We start from the raw sequence: 17,390 nt of genomic DNA, 5'->3' as shown, positions 1-17,390 counted from the left end.
GTTACTGATCATGGTTTGATACATAAAAATGATATAAAATATCTTAACAATTTATGATTCGGAAATTTAACACGGTATAGCCGTATAGAACGAGAGCACTCTGAACAAAACAAGTTTAATGATAGAACACATCCTAGACCTTATACAAAAACGTCTTCATTTTCTCTATATCTGTCGGCCACTGTTGAGTATGTTGTCCAAATCCTTTTTTGTAGTTGTAGAATGAAGTCTTTTCAATTCATGATAAAATTATCTAAGTTCTTAAAATTCACCACGAAACAAAAAATTTCATTTTATATTCTTGCTTTCGCATGTACATTTTGTGCATGCGATTCTTTTAATTTAAGGATGCAATTTCTTTGACCAGAAAAAGAAGAAGATGCAATTTATTCCAGTCTCGGGGTCGAATTATACAAAATCTTTGATCCAAAAAATCGACAGATCCAGGGAAATTAACTCCAAAATTTAAAACGTAAACATTTAATCTTTTGATTGATAGGGAATATTCCCACAGATTATCGATCGTGACTGAAAACATCAAACTTATTATCCAACAAAATAGACAAGAAAAGTTCAACGAAATGGGCGATCCAGCCCCACCGCCTTTACTGTCCCCTTAATATAAATAATATTTTGATCGTCAACGAAGACCATATATTTGTTTGAAAAACAACAACCAAAAGCCATAAATTCCGTTTTTTATTTACGTCAACACAATAAAATAAGACCTTCGTTTTTTTTGTTTCTTTATTCCATAACTTATATATTTTCATATTAATAAAACTGTATTCGACAGAACAATAAGCAATTTAAATACAAATACTTGATTCTAGTACACGTTTTAACGAGTCAGCTATAGCTTGAGCCATCCAAAATATGCCGTAACATTTAAAAGACAAATATGGGAACACTTTTAGTTACAAAAATAAAAAGATGGGAAAACAAGAAACTAAAAGGGGATATTGAAAGACGGAAGGAAAACAAACATTGTAGTAGAAACCCGGTCTGGTTTCATCTGTGTTTGAACTTGAAATTCAATTGGAAACAAAAATACAAATAAACCACTTTTAAAATCACGTCTCAGTTGTGCAGTGTATAAATGATTAATTTCTAGTAAAAACGAAAAAAAAATGACAAAAAGATAAGAATTATTTTGTGTAAACTTTTTAAATCTTTTTTAGTTTCTGGATTTTTTTTTTTTATATTCACTCTAATGTATCTATATCAAGAATTTTTAAATATTCCTCTTTCTCCCATTCGCAAGCAAAAAAAAAAAAAAAACAGACAGTGGATCTTCATAGGACGGTTCAGGTGATGCTGTTAGGCATATATCTTCATAAGACAGGTAGTATTGTCGGTTGTCGAATCGTCTATGTAATCTTTCACATATCATAATTATAATTATAAGATCATAATAAATCATCGTTAAAAAAAATGCACTCTGCTTTTGAAAAAAAAAAAAAAAATGATATGGGAACACGACTTTTTCTCCCACCACCTTCCTTCTTGTACTAATCACCACTCAGTTACTGAAAACAAAATATCATTCAAAAGTTTTCTTACAGTTAATAATCAAACGTGAGCATGACGCAACCGGATCTAAGTCGAATTTCCAAAAGTATCCTGTCCTATGGCGTTAGAAACGTTCTAGGACCACGGGTTCTTTTGTCATTCCAAACGAAACTGACGTCAATATGGACTCAAGGGTAGTCCTGTCATTTCCACAAGTTATCATGAGGAGAAAACAAAAGCACTCTACGACTACGACTTTCTTATTTATTTGTTTTTGCTTCAGAACCTCTCTGTTCTTCTTCACCTTCCTTGGTCCTTCCTCTCTCCTTCTTCTTCTTGAGATTTTCTTTCTTTCTTGTTGTTTAATATTTTCATTCTATTTAACGTATATATTCGGCTAAGCAGACACTTGCGCCGCCGAAACTTACTGTACTTCGTTCTTGTCCTGATCATCTGTGTCCTTGTTCCACAAGCTTTGTCTGTCTTCAAGTTGCTATTTTAATCTGAGATGGGTAATTGCTTAGATTCATCAGCTAAGGTGGATAGCAGCAGCCATAGCCCACATGCTAATTCTGGTAAATACTAAATATTTTTCTCTCTCTCTCTCAAGCCTTTATTGCTTAACTTGTGTTACGTGTTAAAGTTTCTTAAAGGTTTGTCCTTGTCTCCAAATAGGAATTGTTGAATGATCTTGATTTTGATGTTTGTAGCAAGTTTATAAGAGTTTCCAATGTTTTATTTGATCATTTTTATAGGTTCGTCTGCGTCAAATGTCTCGAGCAACACAAGCCGTTCAACGGGTCCTTCAGGAAGAAGCACAAACTCTTACAGCACAGGAAGCAGTAGTTTAGGATCATCATTACCAACGCAGCCAAGAACAGAAGGAGAGATACTTTCATCTCCCAATCTAAAAGCTTTCTCTTTCAACGAACTAAAGAACGCTACCAAGAACTTCCGTCCTGATAGTCTACTAGGCGAAGGAGGTTTCGGTCGTGTATTCAAAGGATGGATTGATGAAACAACTCTCACTGCTTCACGACCTGGTTCTGGTATCGTCGTTGCTGTTAAGAAGCTTAAGCCTGAAGGTTTCCAAGGTCATAAAGAGTGGCTGGTAAGCCCTGGTTACTTTCTGTGGCTCGCTTGAACACTGGCCTTGATTGATTCTTGTTGCTAACAATGAGTTTATGCTTCTTCTTTTTTACAGACTGAAGTGAACTATCTCGGTCAACTTAGTCACCCAAATCTTGTATTACTAGTTGGTTATTGCTTAGAAGGCGAAAACCGGCTTCTTGTATATGAATTCATGCCTAAAGGAAGCTTGGAGAATCATCTTTTTAGACGTATGTTTTCTTTAATAAAAGAAACAAATAATAACTTTGATTGTGTTTAATAATCAGTTGGGCCAATGATTATTGCAGGTGGTGCACAGCCACTTACATGGGCAATAAGAATGAAAGTGGCAGTAGGTGCAGCTAAAGGGCTTAATTTTCTTCACGAAGCAAAGTCACAAGTGATTTATAGAGACTTTAAAGCTGCTAACATTCTACTCGACGCTGTAATAAACTAAACCATCTCTCTTCAAAAACATTTTAGTGATTTATTTGACTCTTAACCGGTTGAAATGTTTGTCATATTGCAGGAGTTCAATGCTAAGCTTTCAGATTTCGGTTTGGCCAAAGCAGGACCTACCGGTGATAACACACATGTGACCACAAAGGTTATGGGTACTCAGGGATATGCTGCTCCTGAATATATCGCCACAGGTTTGTTCTGTAGATTCACATTACCCATTATTTACCCGAAACTCTCTCTATTTCAAAAAAATATATGTTTTACAATTTTCACACATATTAAATTTAATTATACATGTATTATTTTGTACGTAACTATTTTCCATAATTTTTAACCTAATATAACTTCAATAAACTAAATATGTTTTTTGAAGTTTACATTTTATCATTGAGTAATGTATTGAAAAGTATATTTTTAATATATTTTTTTAAACGTACTAATCCAAGAAGTCAATCTGTAGTTTCAAACAGGTTTTGTCAGTTTTCTATGTAAGAACACTTCCAAAACTTTTTCAAAGATCTTCTTTTCAAAAGTTTTGACTTCTAAATCTTGAAAGCTTAATCTTTCACATCATCCAAAGTTTTGTTGACTTTTAGAGTGTTTTTGTTTCTTAATACACTTTCTAAAACCTCACCTTTCAATCTACTGCAGGTAGATTAACAGCAAAGAGTGACGTGTACAGCTTCGGCGTGGTACTACTGGAACTAATATCAGGAAGACGTGCCATGGACAATTCAAACGGAGGAGTTGAATATAGTCTTGTAGACTGGGCAAAACCATACCTTGACGACAAGCGAAAGCTTTTCCGCATAATGGACACAAAACTAGGCGGCCAGTATCCACAAAAGGGAGCTCTCGCAGCTGCTAGCCTCGCGTTGCAGTGCCTAAACCCTGACGCAAAGCTAAGGCCAAAAATGTCTGAGGTTTTAGTCACGTTAGAGCAGCTAGAGTCCGCTGCTAAACCTGGAGGTAAACACACGCAAATGGAATCTCCAAGGGGTCGTCATTCCTCTGGTGTGCAGAAGTCTTCGGTAAGATTTGGTCAAGATCGGCCTCTGGGGAACATAACTCCTGGTGCATCGCCTTTGCCTTCTTACAGTAAGTCTCCGCGTGTGAGATGAAAGTGTATAGATCATACTCGTTGCTTGTATGTGTAATGTATGTAAGATGGAGATTTTGAGATTCAGGTTGTCCATGTGTAGTATGTATGATTGGAGATGAGTTAAAAAAAAAAGATTTATAACAGAACATAACTATCAGAGTGAAGTGAATCAACATATGAAAAGGTGAACAACTTGGAACTTATATAATACATATATACAAAAAGATGAACAATTCGTAAGGTTTGGTACAAAGTTGTTTCATAGAACCAATCAAAGCATCATAAGAGTTTTGGAAAAAATACAAAAGACAAGAATGAAAAGATAAGTTGAAACTTGAAAGCTGTTGCTGAATGGTGTGACATTGAGAGTAGTAGGAGGGAGTTTACAAAAGCTTACAACTAACTAAAACACTAGTCAGCAGTCCAGCTTTGCTCCACAACATCACGCACTCTTCTGTTGTACTCACGCTTGCTTTCGCTGTACATCCGAGCAGCTTCCGAGTTTGCAGGAGAATTCGGATTAGGGTCACAGAGCAACGACTGCGAATAACAAAAAGGGAAAACTGATTAGATAATAAAAGAGTAATTTTCAAGATTTATAAGGCATTTAGATTTTATTACCTGGACTGAGGTAAGAATAGCAGCAACATCATATATAGGACTCCACTGGTTTTGGAGAATGTCCAAGCATATACTCCCATCAGCATAAACTGCAAAAGCAGGTTAATATCCGCCAAAAAAGCTAAACAATAACCAAGTGGAAGAAAAGAGAATGGTGCTTACTATTTGGATGGAACATCCGTGACACAAAACGAACTGTCGGCGGTTTATTAGGATAATCTTCAGAGAACTGCAGTGAGAGTTTGAAAGTACCTGCCATGAAGAGCCAATAATAAGAACACTACTAACATGCTTGATCCCAATCATAAACAAACATAACGTTACCTCCATCCCATGGGGTGTCATCAGGCCTGCAAATCAACGAAACGAGAAGGTCTAAGTAAGTATGTTTCAGAATAGGCTTAGTGCTTGTTCCCTTACCCGAATATGACAGCATTCCAGAGCATGATGTTGTTGTCTTGTGGAGCACCGCTTATACCAGCAGGTGGGTCTTGCTGCAGCCTCTTGAAATCCCTCATCAACCTCTTCCTTGCTGGAGTCGACATCCTACCTTAGTCTATAAAACAAAAACACACACATGTTCATCATTCTGAGGTCTGTTCTTAAATATGTTCACATAAACTACCTTCAATGATTTGGGTATGCTAAGTAACTAATAAGTAATAGATACGGATCTGTAAAGGAAGCTTACGACATATGACACAGCCTACATAGCTTAGAAGCAAGATAAAAACTAAGACTTGAACTTACAAAACAGCTTAAGGTCGCATCAAAACTAAGACAGTAAGACTTGAATCTACAAACAACTTAAAGTCGCATCAACTTCACCAAAATAGCTACAAGAGTGACAAAACAAAACAACACCTTTACTATTATAAGAATGACAAGAAACGGCTCAGATGAAAGTAAAACCAGCAAAGAAATGATCAGATGAAAAGATACCGTGGAAAACAAATCTCGTGTTAAAAGGAAGAGAGGCAAAGATCGCGGCGAGATGAGGTCGTCAAGCGTGCCCGGTTCTCGATTTCACCGTGCGATGGGAGAAGATGAAAACTTTCAATGATTTGGTACGCAGTGATGATCTCTGCTTGATGGCTTTGCGTTGGCCTTTCGACGAGCTAGTGGCTGGCTACTAAACCGTACTAAACCGTTAGGGCGAAACTTTACCGTACCATCAACCGGAGTTAATCGATTAACATTTATAAGTACCAATTTGACCGACATAGAAAACAACTATTCCGGTTTTTGGTTTAGGATCGGAGGCACTGAACCGAAATAAACAAATTATACTATTAACCGGGCACAATCTTGACCCAAACCAACTGAGGAGAATGATGTAGTCTAGATAACCATTTCACAGTCAACCCTCTTCTCAAAGCCTGAGCTTTTAGATAATATATAAGCAAATTCAAATCATTTTCATATTTGCCCTTACAATAGAGTTCAATCAACGGCACACAATTCTTGGAAACATCCATTACCAGAACAAGGTCCTTAACCAGTACAGACTACAGATCTAAATTAACATGTCAATCATTGTATTTTTTTTTATGAGCACAGACAAAGGCCTATTGACTGACACCCAGGAAAATAATATCAAATATTTCTCTCTTTCTTTGAACAAAAACACATGGGACAAGACGAGATGTAATGAATCCTAATAAAAATAATAATAATCTGAAACTGATCATTGTATATGCACTCTTTTAATTACTAACACACATTCATATAACAACAATTTCTTTTACTTTCTTCTCCCCTTTTTCGTGAACAGCAAGCAGTACAAAGCATAAACTTTGGCTCCGAATGGTAACAGCGAATTGAGCGGTGCGGGACAAGCGGTTTGACTGCGGTGCGGTTCTGACAGTTATAAAAACATATAGATATATGATATATGTAAAGATTTTTGTTACTGTTAACTGCGGTGCGGTGCGGGACGAATGTTACCATTCGGAGCCTTTGTTTGTTTGTTGGAAGGTGGTAGTTTGAATCAACAGGCTTTACCCGGTTCGCAGCCAAGTGCTCCTGCGTCCATGGTGAGTTCACGCACCATTGTTCCCGGTTTAGGTCGAATGGCAAACTTGCTTGGGACAGGGTTTTTCGGTTTAGGGCTCCATGCATTTGGTCTTCCGGATTGTACAAAATAAGCTCCATTTAGGAAGTAATCTCCTTCCGATTGCCAATTCCAGCTTTTCCAATCAGTGTAAGACGTGTACTCTCTCTTTGTAACCTCCTTAGCTTGTTCGTTAGGAGGAGCGATGAAACGGTTGCCCTGGCTAATTATTGTAGGGTTCATGTTTCCACCAATAGCATACATTTCCCAATGTGTGTAGTCATTGTTCACCACATGGATCGTTCCGAATCTGCAACGAGGCATTCTCTGTTCCAGTCTCTTACCAAAGTGGTTAAACGCTACTGTTATCTGCATGTTCTTGTCAATCACGTGTTCGTCCTTCGCCCCAAAAAGCATCACCTAACCAGATCAAAGAAGGGCTTTAAGGCTTCATTTGAAAAATATACACTAAACTTGATGTACAAGCAACCAAAAGACAAATATTCTCAAATAGCACTAAATCATCTTTTAAAGACAAAATAAGCACATATGCAAAACATTTTTATTTAATATACAGGTATAGTGATTAGTGTTTAGTATTTATTATGGTTAAGAGTTAAGAGTAGATTAGTTTTATTTTGTTAAAAATAAGTGTAATTGTTTTTATCAAATAAGTGTAATTTTAAGAATTTTTATTATTAGGTGCTATTTTTGAAATAAATTTTTAGAAATGCTGTTTTAGAGATTTTATCTTTACCTCTTGGTGGTCAGTGAAATGGCTGTTGGAAATAGTAACTGCAGTTGATCCTTCAATAGCATCGATCATACCATCTGTACATCTCGTCATCGAGACATGATCGATCCAAACATTAGTTGCTCCAAACAAACTGATTCCATCACCATCACTTTTTGTCCTGAGCCCTACATGTTCCTCAGAGTCTCTGATCAAGCCACCGTTCCCAGGAATAATGTGCTTAACATAAATATTGTTTATGATCACATTATTCACAAACTGCAGCGTCAATCCAACACCTTCCATGATATAAACCTTTGCTCCTCGTCCATCAATCGTTTTGTTGCTCGTTATCATCAGTTCTTGTTGAAGTTTTATGACCATGCTGTTTGCGAATATGATCCAAAGCGGTCCGTCTCTGGTCACGGCGTGCCTTAACGTACCTGGCTTAGGGTTGACAAGATCGTCGTCTGACGAGTCGTTGACGATGTAGATAGGTCCGTCTTTTCCTCCGGTGGTTTTCCGGCCGAATCCGAGGACGCACTCCGCTAGTTTCTTACGGTTCTTCTCCCAGTTAGGGTCACATCGCCAGCATTTGTCTATGGGGTTATGAGCTATGCATTTTCCACTTCCCTCTTGCGTTTTCCGACCAATCAGCTCTCTCCTCGTGTTGTTGGTTGATTCCGTGGCGTCCACTGCTCTGTCAAGGAACGAGATTGTTTTATTAGGTTACTTGTATAACACGTTAGGTTCAATTTTGACTAACAAAGACCAAGAAAACTCACAAAGCGACATGGTAATTCAAGTGGTCGGTGACGTTAAGCGGATTAGGGTCGTAAGAGGCAATGGTTTGTTTCAACGCATCGCCTTGACGCTGCGTCCAGTAGTTGTCGAAGACTGCAACATTGGCTTGAACATGTGGGACCAATATGGCTAATAAGAAGACTAGAGCGTAGCCGCCAGTATTCAAAAACGCTGCTGCCATTTGCAAATGTGGCGATAAATGCCGCTGAATTTTTATTTTATTTTTTCTGGTGAAAACCACAAGCAGTAATTGTGGTTTTCAGATAGATTTGCTCAGGTTAAAAATTGGATTTTTTGAATCACCGATTGCTTTAATAACAAGGACCTAGAGGGAAAGGGTGGTAAAGGGTCAACGGAGGATTAAGAATTAACAGAGATTAGTAAACCATTAATTTAGCTTTCTTTGACCACATCTCCTAAACCCCTGTTTTGAGATGCCTTTGTGTGTTGTCCTTCTATTGTGGGATATTTTCAGTTATTCTTGTCTTAACCTAAACTTGAGGTAACTATTTTTGGTTTTACTACCCATATATAAGATAAGTTTAGTGTATCAATACAAGGTTCCAAACTATTGATCAATAATCGCAAATACACTGTTATTTTTTGATGGAGTGTTCAGTTTGTGTTTTCAATATGTGTTCGTTACCATGAAAAGAGTTTAACCCAATGTTTTGTCAGAATAGCTAGCAAAAAGATTTTAAATCTGACTTGCTTGCTTGTATACATAAAATAATATAAAAACTTAAATTTGGAATTGGTTGATCGAATCAGATCAGAATCATTTGATATATCTGGATTTCTCACTTACTAAAAGTAAAAATTCATGTGTCCATAGTTACACATTAACAGTCTAATCTTCTTCTTTTTCATTATGCATAACATCTTGTGATTTGATTCGTTAATTAAAAGAGACCATTTTCTATTGGGTCGAATCAGTTGGTGTCAAACAGAATACAAGCTCGGCCCATATAGTACTATTGGAAGCCTCTATTCTTGCCGTCCAAGTAACTAAACTTGTACCTTGCAGTCAGAAGCTTATTAATGGCGGGACTCTTTGTTCCCCAACATAATTTGAAGAAAACAGAACAAGAAATGCAAACTGAATATCATGAATAGTTCACAGAGCAAGTTGATAGAAGATGCCTTACTGATTATCTATGCCAAGATGGTCCGTGATCAATTTTATACAGATCCAACTTCACCAACTTATCTGCACATTTTCAAAAGCAATAAATAATTTCTTGACCCTTATGATAATACATCTACAGATTATTATGTACATAGCACTCTGAGTCTGTTATTATACATTAATCACCATAAATGTTTCTTCTCCTAACCATTCCAAGAAAGACAATAATTACCCAAAAAAAGCTTTAACTGTTAAATCTCGTTCTCCTGAAAAAAGAAGATTCAGAGCTGAAAATAGAAGAAAAATCATGAAAGAAGGAAGATTCAAGAACCTATACGCAGTCTTTTTCACTTTCTTCTTCTTCTTCTGTTCCACGTCGGATTTGCTCCTCCCACGTTCGCCGTTAGAGATGCTCACCGGAGGGAGGTGGGATCTCCTGCAGCCGAGCGTAGGCATATCAGCGATGCACATGCAACTCCTCCACAACAACAAAGTCGTCATCTTTGACCGTACGGACTACGGCCCTTCGAATCTCTCCCTCCCTTCTCAAACTTGCCGAAACGCCACCGTTTTCGACTGTTCCGCGCACTCACTCTTATACGACGTCGCTTCGAACACCTTTCGCCCACTCACTCTCCGATCCGACACGTGGTGCTCCTCTGGCTCCTTAAACGCCTCAGGCTCTTTGATACAAACCGGCGGTTACGGCGTCGGCGAACGAGTTGTACGTATATTTACGCCTTGCGACGGCGTTTCTTGCGATTGGGTTGAGAACAGAGCGTACCTCTCCTCTCGCCGGTGGTACTCCACCAATCAGATTCTCCCCGACGGCCGGATTATCATCGTCGGCGGGAGAAGAGCCTTCACCTACGAGTTTTACCCCAAGAATCCGGGAAAGTCCGTTTTCATTCTCAGATTCTTGGCGGAGACGAGAGATCCTAACGAAGAGAACAATCTTTATCCCTTTCTTCATCTTCTCCCCGACGGAAACCTATTCATCTTCGCCAACCGGAGATCGATTCTGTTCAACTTCGTCAATCACCGAATCGTCAAGGAGTTTCCGGTGATTCCCGGCGGCGATAAACGGAATTACCCCAGCACTGGCTCCTCCGTACTCCTCCCTATATCACTCACCGGAGAAAATAACCGATCGAAGATCGCGGCGGAAGTAATGGTCTGCGGCGGAGCACCGCCCGGTGCGTTTCTTAAGGCGGCGAGGACGATCCCTAAGGTTTTCGTCGGAGCGTCTCGCACGTGCGGGAGATTGAAAGTGACCGACCCGAACCCGAGCTGGGTCATGGAGCAGATGCCGGCGCCACGTGTCATGCCTGATATGCTGTTGTTACCCAACGGCGACGTTTTGATCATTAACGGCGCGAGTAACGGAACCGCTGGTTGGGAAGACGCTACTAACGCCGTTCTCAACCCGATTTTGTACTTGCCCGATGAACCCGACCCGACCCGGAGATTTGAGATTCTCGCGCCGACTCGAATCCCTAGAATGTACCACTCGGCGTCTCTCCTCCTTGCCGACGGCAGAGTCTTAATCGGAGGAAGCAATCCTCATCGGAATTACAATTTCACGGCGAGGCATTATCCGACGGAGCTCAGTCTCGAGGCCTACCTCCCGCGTTACCTGGATCCGCAATACTCCGGCGTGAGGCCGTCGATTGTCACGGTGGAGCTCGCCGGGAATATGCTGTACGGAAAGTCGTTTGCGGTCACGTTCGTGATTCCGGCGTTTGGGATGTTCGACGGAAGAGTGTCGGTGCGGCTCGTGGCTCCGTCGTTCAGCACGCACTCGACGGCGATGAACCAGAGGATGCTGGTCTTGCGCGTGAGGCGCGTCGTTCAGTTATCTGTTTTTGCGTACAAAGCTGACGTGGATGGTCCAACGAACTCCTACGTGGCACCGCCTGGGTATTATATGATGTTCATGGTTCACCGTGGAACTCCGAGTGTGGCTATTTGGGTTAAAGTTTAAACGTGAATTCATTTTTTACTCTGCTTTTGACTCTTCGATTTTACATCATTTTAGTGTACTAATACATTTTGTTATGGTGAAAGTAAGAAATAACGGAAACTAAGAGATTTTGTTAACAATAAAACAATAGATATAGAAAGATTATGATATTGAAAGCCCTTTTGTACTAATACATTTTGGGTGTACTAATACATTTTGTTATGGTGAAAGTAAGATATAGAAAGATTATGATATTGTATCCTTTGCTTGTTGCAATCTTTTTAAAACTTATGGGTGAAAACTCATCTCTTGTACTACTTATGCATTTTAATTTGAAAGCCCTTTTACAAAAAACAAAAAAAAAGATTATGATATTGGTGAAGATAACAATGGTTTATATTATACATGAAAGGCTAACCACATCAGTTATCAAATTATCAGTTTCGGTTTGAGATCCCTACACATATGGGGGAAAACGTATCAATTGCCCTTGTGACGCTTTGATCTACTTCTACACTGTTACAATTCGGACATTGTAGTCAATCTTGGACTATATGACACTGAAGTTTTCCTTCACCTAGGCATAACAACTCAAAGTAAAGACAAAATGAATGGCACTTACAAACCGTGTTGGTTAGATAAATCTTCAGAATTAGGGATAAACATGTGAAGTTTTCATTTTAAGACCCACACTTGGAGAGGTACGTACGTCACCCCTTGTATTCTCCTTGCTTTCCAGGTCATGTTTATGTAGATGGATCGATAGCTTCATTGGTTCAGTATCAATGTAGTTTTTTTGTATCAAAGAGATCATGACATGTTTGATATATTGTCGTCGTTTTCTATAAGTCGATAATGGATTTTATACACATGCCCTAAGGGAATAAACATAACACACTAACAGGTCAGATTTTCAGTATACTAGATCGATCAGTCTTAAATTTTTTTGAACAAATTAAGTGATCACATTTCATATAGCTTAAGTAGGAAGAAGAGGGGACCTTATTTTCAACTACATTTATGGAGTTTTCTTCACAAACATAATAAATATGGCTCAGAATATCACATTTTCTTATCTGACCCCAATAAATGTAATAGTGACGACTCTACATCCTATGATCCTACAAATTCAGTCAATTCATTTAGCACGGTGAGTAGTGATTTAATATCAAAGTAACTTGACGTAAAAAAAATGAGTGAACTATCTTCTTATACTTCAAGACTGAAATAGTTATAATTTTATAATTGTTTTTAGTAAGATTGAGACATTCAAGTCTATCATACATCGATATCACAATTTAAGCATAATACTCATGTTTACAGTTTGAAGAATTCTCCAGCTTCGAAGGTTAATATTTGTGTGATCAACAATCACATCCACAAGAGCATAGGAACATGTACCTGCATTAAACAATAACACATGCGAGGCATGAAATTGTTCTATACAACGACCAAAGGAAAATGAAACATGTGACATAACTAATAACACAAGATTTTAACGACAAATTCTTTTATTCATCCAGTAGCACACTACACTAGTTATGATATACATAATTAAAAAGGGGGAATAATTAGTTACTGAACATTCGTATATAAAAGTGGTTTAATTAGTACTTTGGATGATCGCTTGTGACATCAACTGCATATATTTACTCAACCTTATACGTCACACACAAGAGGACGTAACTTACAACTCGCGAGTACACTCTCCAGCTCTCTAATTGTAGAAACTATTTGTATTTTATCTCTCTCTTAATTTTGTTCTATTATTGTATGTTCAAGAACAAAATAAAAACATGTCTTGGCCAAAAAATCTCATCATTTATAGCCACAATGAAACTTGTATTTTGTTTCTAATAACAATATTGAATTTGACTTTTCTTTGTCAAGTATAAGATTTGGTTTTTACATTACAAAATAAAAGTAAAAATAAACACCAGCCTAGCCTGTAGCTACTTTGGTAGTTAATAGTTATGATTGTTAGTCTCGCACCGATTGTAATAGCTAAGAATACAATTTTAATCCAAGGCAATGAGGCATGAAGAAAACTAGATTACAAATACAATTTACAACCAGAAAAGAGTTATGGTTCGCCATAAATATAGTATCTATATTAGATATTTATACCGCTTTCAGAAGCCATGTATATATATATATATATAATTTATCTTGCATGCAGAATTTGTGAACACAATGATCACAAACTGCGAAAAGTCTAATGATTCAGAATGATATAACCAAAGTAGATTTTCTTACATAACCAAAAGAAGAAGAAGAATAAATAAGACTCGGAGTGGTCATATATTTATTGCGAGAAGTTCAATATATATATAGCTTCCAAAAGGAAAAGGAAAGATACTACATAGACCAGAAAAGAAAGGACATATTATTACCCGATCCATATCCCTAATCAGATAGCAAATACAAGTTTATATATAAATATAACCACACCAGCTAGAACATAACATTAAAACCCTAATAGCTAACTTAAAGACGACTAATCATAGTCATGATAAAATCATAAAACGACGTAATTAATATTAATTCATGGGACGATCTTAGTCATGTCGATATTACCAGACAGATCAACATTGTTAACGTTGTTGATCTTTTCGTTGTCGTTGTCTTCCAGATTAATGCTGTTGCTACTGTCCTTCTTGGAGAAGTGGAGCTTATTGTTGTGCATCCAAACCTTAAGGACTCTTCTCTTCACTCCAATCTCTTCACAGAATCTCTGAACAACGGAATCTTCTTGCCTTTGTAACTTCCACCCAACTTTCTCGGCAAAACTCAGCATCTTCTCTTTCTGTTCCGGCGTGAACTTGGTCCTAAATCTCTTCTTCTGGTTGTACGGTGGGGGTCTAGACGCGGTGGTTACCCCGTCTTCCTCCATGAAGTCATCAGACTCCGAGTGATGCATATAACGGTAGTTAGAAACTCCCACCGGCATGATCATTTTGTGTGGCATGGCTGATCTGATATTATGGTGGTTGAGCATAAGTTTACGCGGTGGAGGCGGCTGGTGGAAAGAGGAAATAGCGGTGGCGGCGGTTTCACCTTCGACTTCTTTTCTATGGAAGTTTCTGTGGCAGTTGCAAGCCGAGCAAGTGAGAGCTTCAATGGAGCCATCTTCGCCACTAGGCATAAACTCTCCACACCCATCAGTAGCGTTTCCTCCCATTGCTGCTGCATGGTTCTTGAGACATTCCTTGTACGTTATAATAGGCTTCTTGATGATGGCGTTGTAACTCACATGATGAGGATCTTGATGTTGGCGATGATCATGATTGTTGCCATGACCATTTCCATGTAACGGCATCTGTGGTGGTTGAGTAGTAATGTTGTTGTTGTTGTGAGTTGGAGGAGCAGAATTAGCAGCATGATGGTCATTATGATGATGGATCATGTGACCATGACCACCACCACCACCAACAAATGCAGTGTTTAGTGGGATGGGCATATCATGGTCTTCTTGACTTGCAATTTCCATTTTTATTGAATCTTCTACAAAAAAACTTCTTGTTGCAAACTGTTTCTTGGTTTGGGGACAAAGAGGCTAGCTAAGAAGAAAACCAATGAAGAAGAATAATTAGTAACTAAGACTAAAAATGATTATGAACCAGCAAAGGTGAATGCTTTCTTTATTATCAAAAAATATTAAAAGGATTTTTCTTGGAAAATGTCTACTTTTTTAGAAACAACTCACGGAAACCATTTTAGATGATTTTACTGAAAAGAAACACAAAGTTTAGAAAATCCATAAATTAGAGGACAAAACGGAAGAATACCAAAAATAAAGAAGTTAAGGGAAAAACTCTTATTGCAAGCATGCTCGTAAAAAAAGCTGACAAACGCACTTCAAAAGAAGTCTGTACTTCAATGCAAGTGAGATTTATGGTGATCAATAAAAAAACAAAGACAAGGAATTAGTCATAAAAACAACTGTTCTATGGTTATAAACCTCCTTTCTCCCAGATTTTTATGAGAATTGAATAGACATAGGGAGATAAAAGTTATGAAAGAAAACTGAATTAAGTTGTTGATGATTGAACAGAAATACACATACCCAGTCAACTAAAAGCAGTAGACTTTGATCTTAATATGCTTCAAAAGTTCAGAACTTGGTTGAAGAGAGGCAGCATCAGCCAAATATAAACCATTAAGAGAGGCAAGATAATATTAGATATCTAGGGTTTTGTAATGAAATACTTTGAAGGAAGAAAGGAGAGAAAGATTTGCATTTGAGTTTTGGATGTGAAGACAATGTCTTAAACTAAGAGAGGGCTTAGGGTATTAGTAGTGGAAGCCTAAAGACTAACAAAGCAAGAGAGAGAAAGCCAAACTAGATATTTTCAATATTTCACTCTCTTTTCTACATACACAACAACATTATTTTTGTCAGTTTTGTTAGTAGTATTTTGTATTAATTACACAAATAAAATATAGTTCAATCGAATTTTCAAATGCATATGGTTTCTTAAAATATATGTTTATCATAAGTACAGTATTTTTACACCATAATAAGATATAGTATAACCTAACTGCAAATACAAATATTATCCAAAGAAGGGGAGAAATGAAGAGAATTAAAGGCTATGGGTGATTGCTTTGCTTGCACTATCAGACATCAAATTTACACAATTTGTAGAGATAAAATGTGTCAGAGAGTGGTGGGGAGAGTACTGAATCAGTGAGACAAGCATAAAAGTAATAATAAATCAAATAAATTAAATTTCATAAATAAACGAAAGTTGTTTACAAAAGAAACAAATGTGTTAGCTAGTAAGTTAATAACCAACAAATAAAATAAAATTTTAATTTGATTGTATATAATTTGGAATTAGAAACTGTAAACAATAGTCCTATTGAGTAGTATTAGAACCTTACTTCAACCTTCATTAATCGGGATTTTGGGCTTATCATATATATTTTACTGAAATTACACGTTTTATTTCCAAAAGTCACATATTATGATATTAATATATTATAGATAATTTATCGCTAAACATCAAAAAGATTTATCTCTTTTTCTTTCCAATAATAAGACTTTGGACTCTCGAGGTTGTCATGTCATGCATGTGAATTATATAATTAACCAGAAGTTACTATTAATAAAGGCCCTACAATATTTCGCATATTTATCATAAAAGTGTAGTATCTGTTTATAAATGCAATTTAAACCTTGGAATTTACACTAGACATGATTTAAAAAACTGAAATTTTAACAATCTTTGATAGTCGGGAATTTGAATTTTCTTAGATATATTAGCTAAAATTACTTACTTTCTCAATGATAAAGTAATGATACTGGACGGTATTTTAGCAAATATTGAAATTGGTTGTGGTATATTATAGTATTTGATTTTAATTAAAATATGTACATTTCTAAGTGCATTTTATCTAAATAGACGAAATATGGTGCATCACACGAATTTCGAGACTATGATAAACTATTCAGATCCACATACACCACATATCGAACCATGTAAACTATTCAATTCATATCACAGACGAGATATTAATTCTTGTTTCTCCTAATTTGTATATATATTTCTGTAAAAAGTTTCAATATATAGATATATGCCTGTAATATTTGATAAGTTGTTGAGCGTATTTACCACTTAAATATAATTATACAGCCTTATAATTTCTAGTACTTTAAATTAGGAAGCATGGGCAAAAGATCGAAAGTTAAGTGTTCGTTTCCTAGATATAGGAAGTCGTGGTCAGATGGAGAAACTTGCTTGAAATTTCAGACTTACTGCTCTTAGCAGTAGTAACCATGTAATAGCTAGCCACTACATTTTGAAATTACATTCGTTTAATGAACCAATATCCTAGTTTAATAATTTTATGGATATCAGAAAAAAAAGTTTTATGGACATCAGGCCACACATTTGA

At 37.1% G+C, this 17,390-nt stretch overlaps 5 protein-coding genes across 7 annotated transcripts; 2 read left to right on the top strand and 3 right to left on the bottom strand.

The window, feature by feature from the left end:
* The first annotated feature begins 1,779 nt into the window (after positions 1-1,779).
* LOC106380926 (probable serine/threonine-protein kinase PBL2) lies at positions 1,780-4,346 on the top strand. The gene is made up of 6 exons (XM_013820772.3): positions 1,780-2,087; positions 2,268-2,623; positions 2,717-2,852; positions 2,931-3,067; positions 3,152-3,275; positions 3,736-4,346. Exons 1-6 carry the CDS (start codon positions 2,021-2,023, stop codon positions 4,203-4,205), a joined length of 1,290 nt encoding a protein of 429 aa, XP_013676226.1. The 5' UTR covers positions 1,780-2,020; the 3' UTR covers positions 4,206-4,346.
* Positions 4,347-4,363: 17 nt separating this feature from the next.
* LOC106369159 (ubiquitin-conjugating enzyme E2 1) lies at positions 4,364-5,993 on the bottom strand. The gene is made up of 6 exons (XM_013809259.3): positions 5,750-5,993; positions 5,228-5,363; positions 5,132-5,157; positions 4,970-5,059; positions 4,808-4,896; positions 4,364-4,726 (listed from the first exon to the last, which is right to left on the bottom strand). Exons 2-6 carry the CDS (start codon positions 5,350-5,352, stop codon positions 4,598-4,600), a joined length of 459 nt encoding a protein of 152 aa, XP_013664713.2. The 5' UTR covers positions 5,353-5,363; positions 5,750-5,993; the 3' UTR covers positions 4,364-4,597.
* Positions 5,994-6,797: 804 nt separating this feature from the next.
* Positions 6,798-8,714, bottom strand: LOC106380924 (probable pectate lyase 3). The gene is made up of 3 exons (XM_013820770.3): positions 8,379-8,714; positions 7,618-8,293; positions 6,798-7,280 (listed from the first exon to the last, which is right to left on the bottom strand). The coding sequence occupies exons 1-3, from the start codon at positions 8,576-8,578 to the stop codon at positions 6,798-6,800; spliced, it is 1,359 nt and encodes a 452-aa protein (XP_013676224.2). The 5' UTR covers positions 8,579-8,714.
* Positions 8,715-9,396: 682 nt separating this feature from the next.
* On the top strand, positions 9,397-11,631 carry LOC106369156 (aldehyde oxidase GLOX-like). The gene has a single exon (XM_013809256.3). The coding sequence runs from the start codon at positions 9,834-9,836 to the stop codon at positions 11,508-11,510; it is 1,677 nt and encodes a 558-aa protein (XP_013664710.3). The 5' UTR covers positions 9,397-9,833; the 3' UTR covers positions 11,511-11,631.
* A 2,223-nt stretch (positions 11,632-13,854) lies between these two features.
* On the bottom strand, positions 13,855-15,911 carry LOC125578582 (zinc-finger homeodomain protein 4-like). 3 transcript variants are annotated; one of them, XM_048741739.1, is made up of 2 exons: positions 15,556-15,911; positions 13,855-14,993 (listed from the first exon to the last, which is right to left on the bottom strand). In XM_048741739.1, exon 2 carries the CDS (start codon positions 14,977-14,979, stop codon positions 14,035-14,037), a length of 945 nt encoding a protein of 314 aa, XP_048597696.1. In that variant the 5' UTR covers positions 14,980-14,993; positions 15,556-15,911; the 3' UTR covers positions 13,855-14,034. The 3 variants fall into 3 exon arrangements, with proteins under 3 accessions (XP_048597696.1, XP_048597695.1, XP_048597694.1); XM_048741738.1 differs by having other exon boundaries at positions 13,855-15,045; positions 15,556-15,899; XM_048741737.1 differs by having other exon boundaries at positions 13,855-15,049; positions 15,556-15,879.
* Positions 15,912-17,390: the final 1,479 nt, after the last annotated feature.

Source organism: Brassica napus, chromosome A9, assembly GCF_020379485.1.
Source record: "Brassica napus cultivar Da-Ae chromosome A9, Da-Ae, whole genome shotgun sequence".
Taxonomy (NCBI): Eukaryota; Viridiplantae; Streptophyta; class Magnoliopsida; order Brassicales; family Brassicaceae; genus Brassica; species Brassica napus.
Note: the sequence above shows the minus strand (reverse complement) of the source record. Positions and strands in the feature narration are given on the sequence as shown.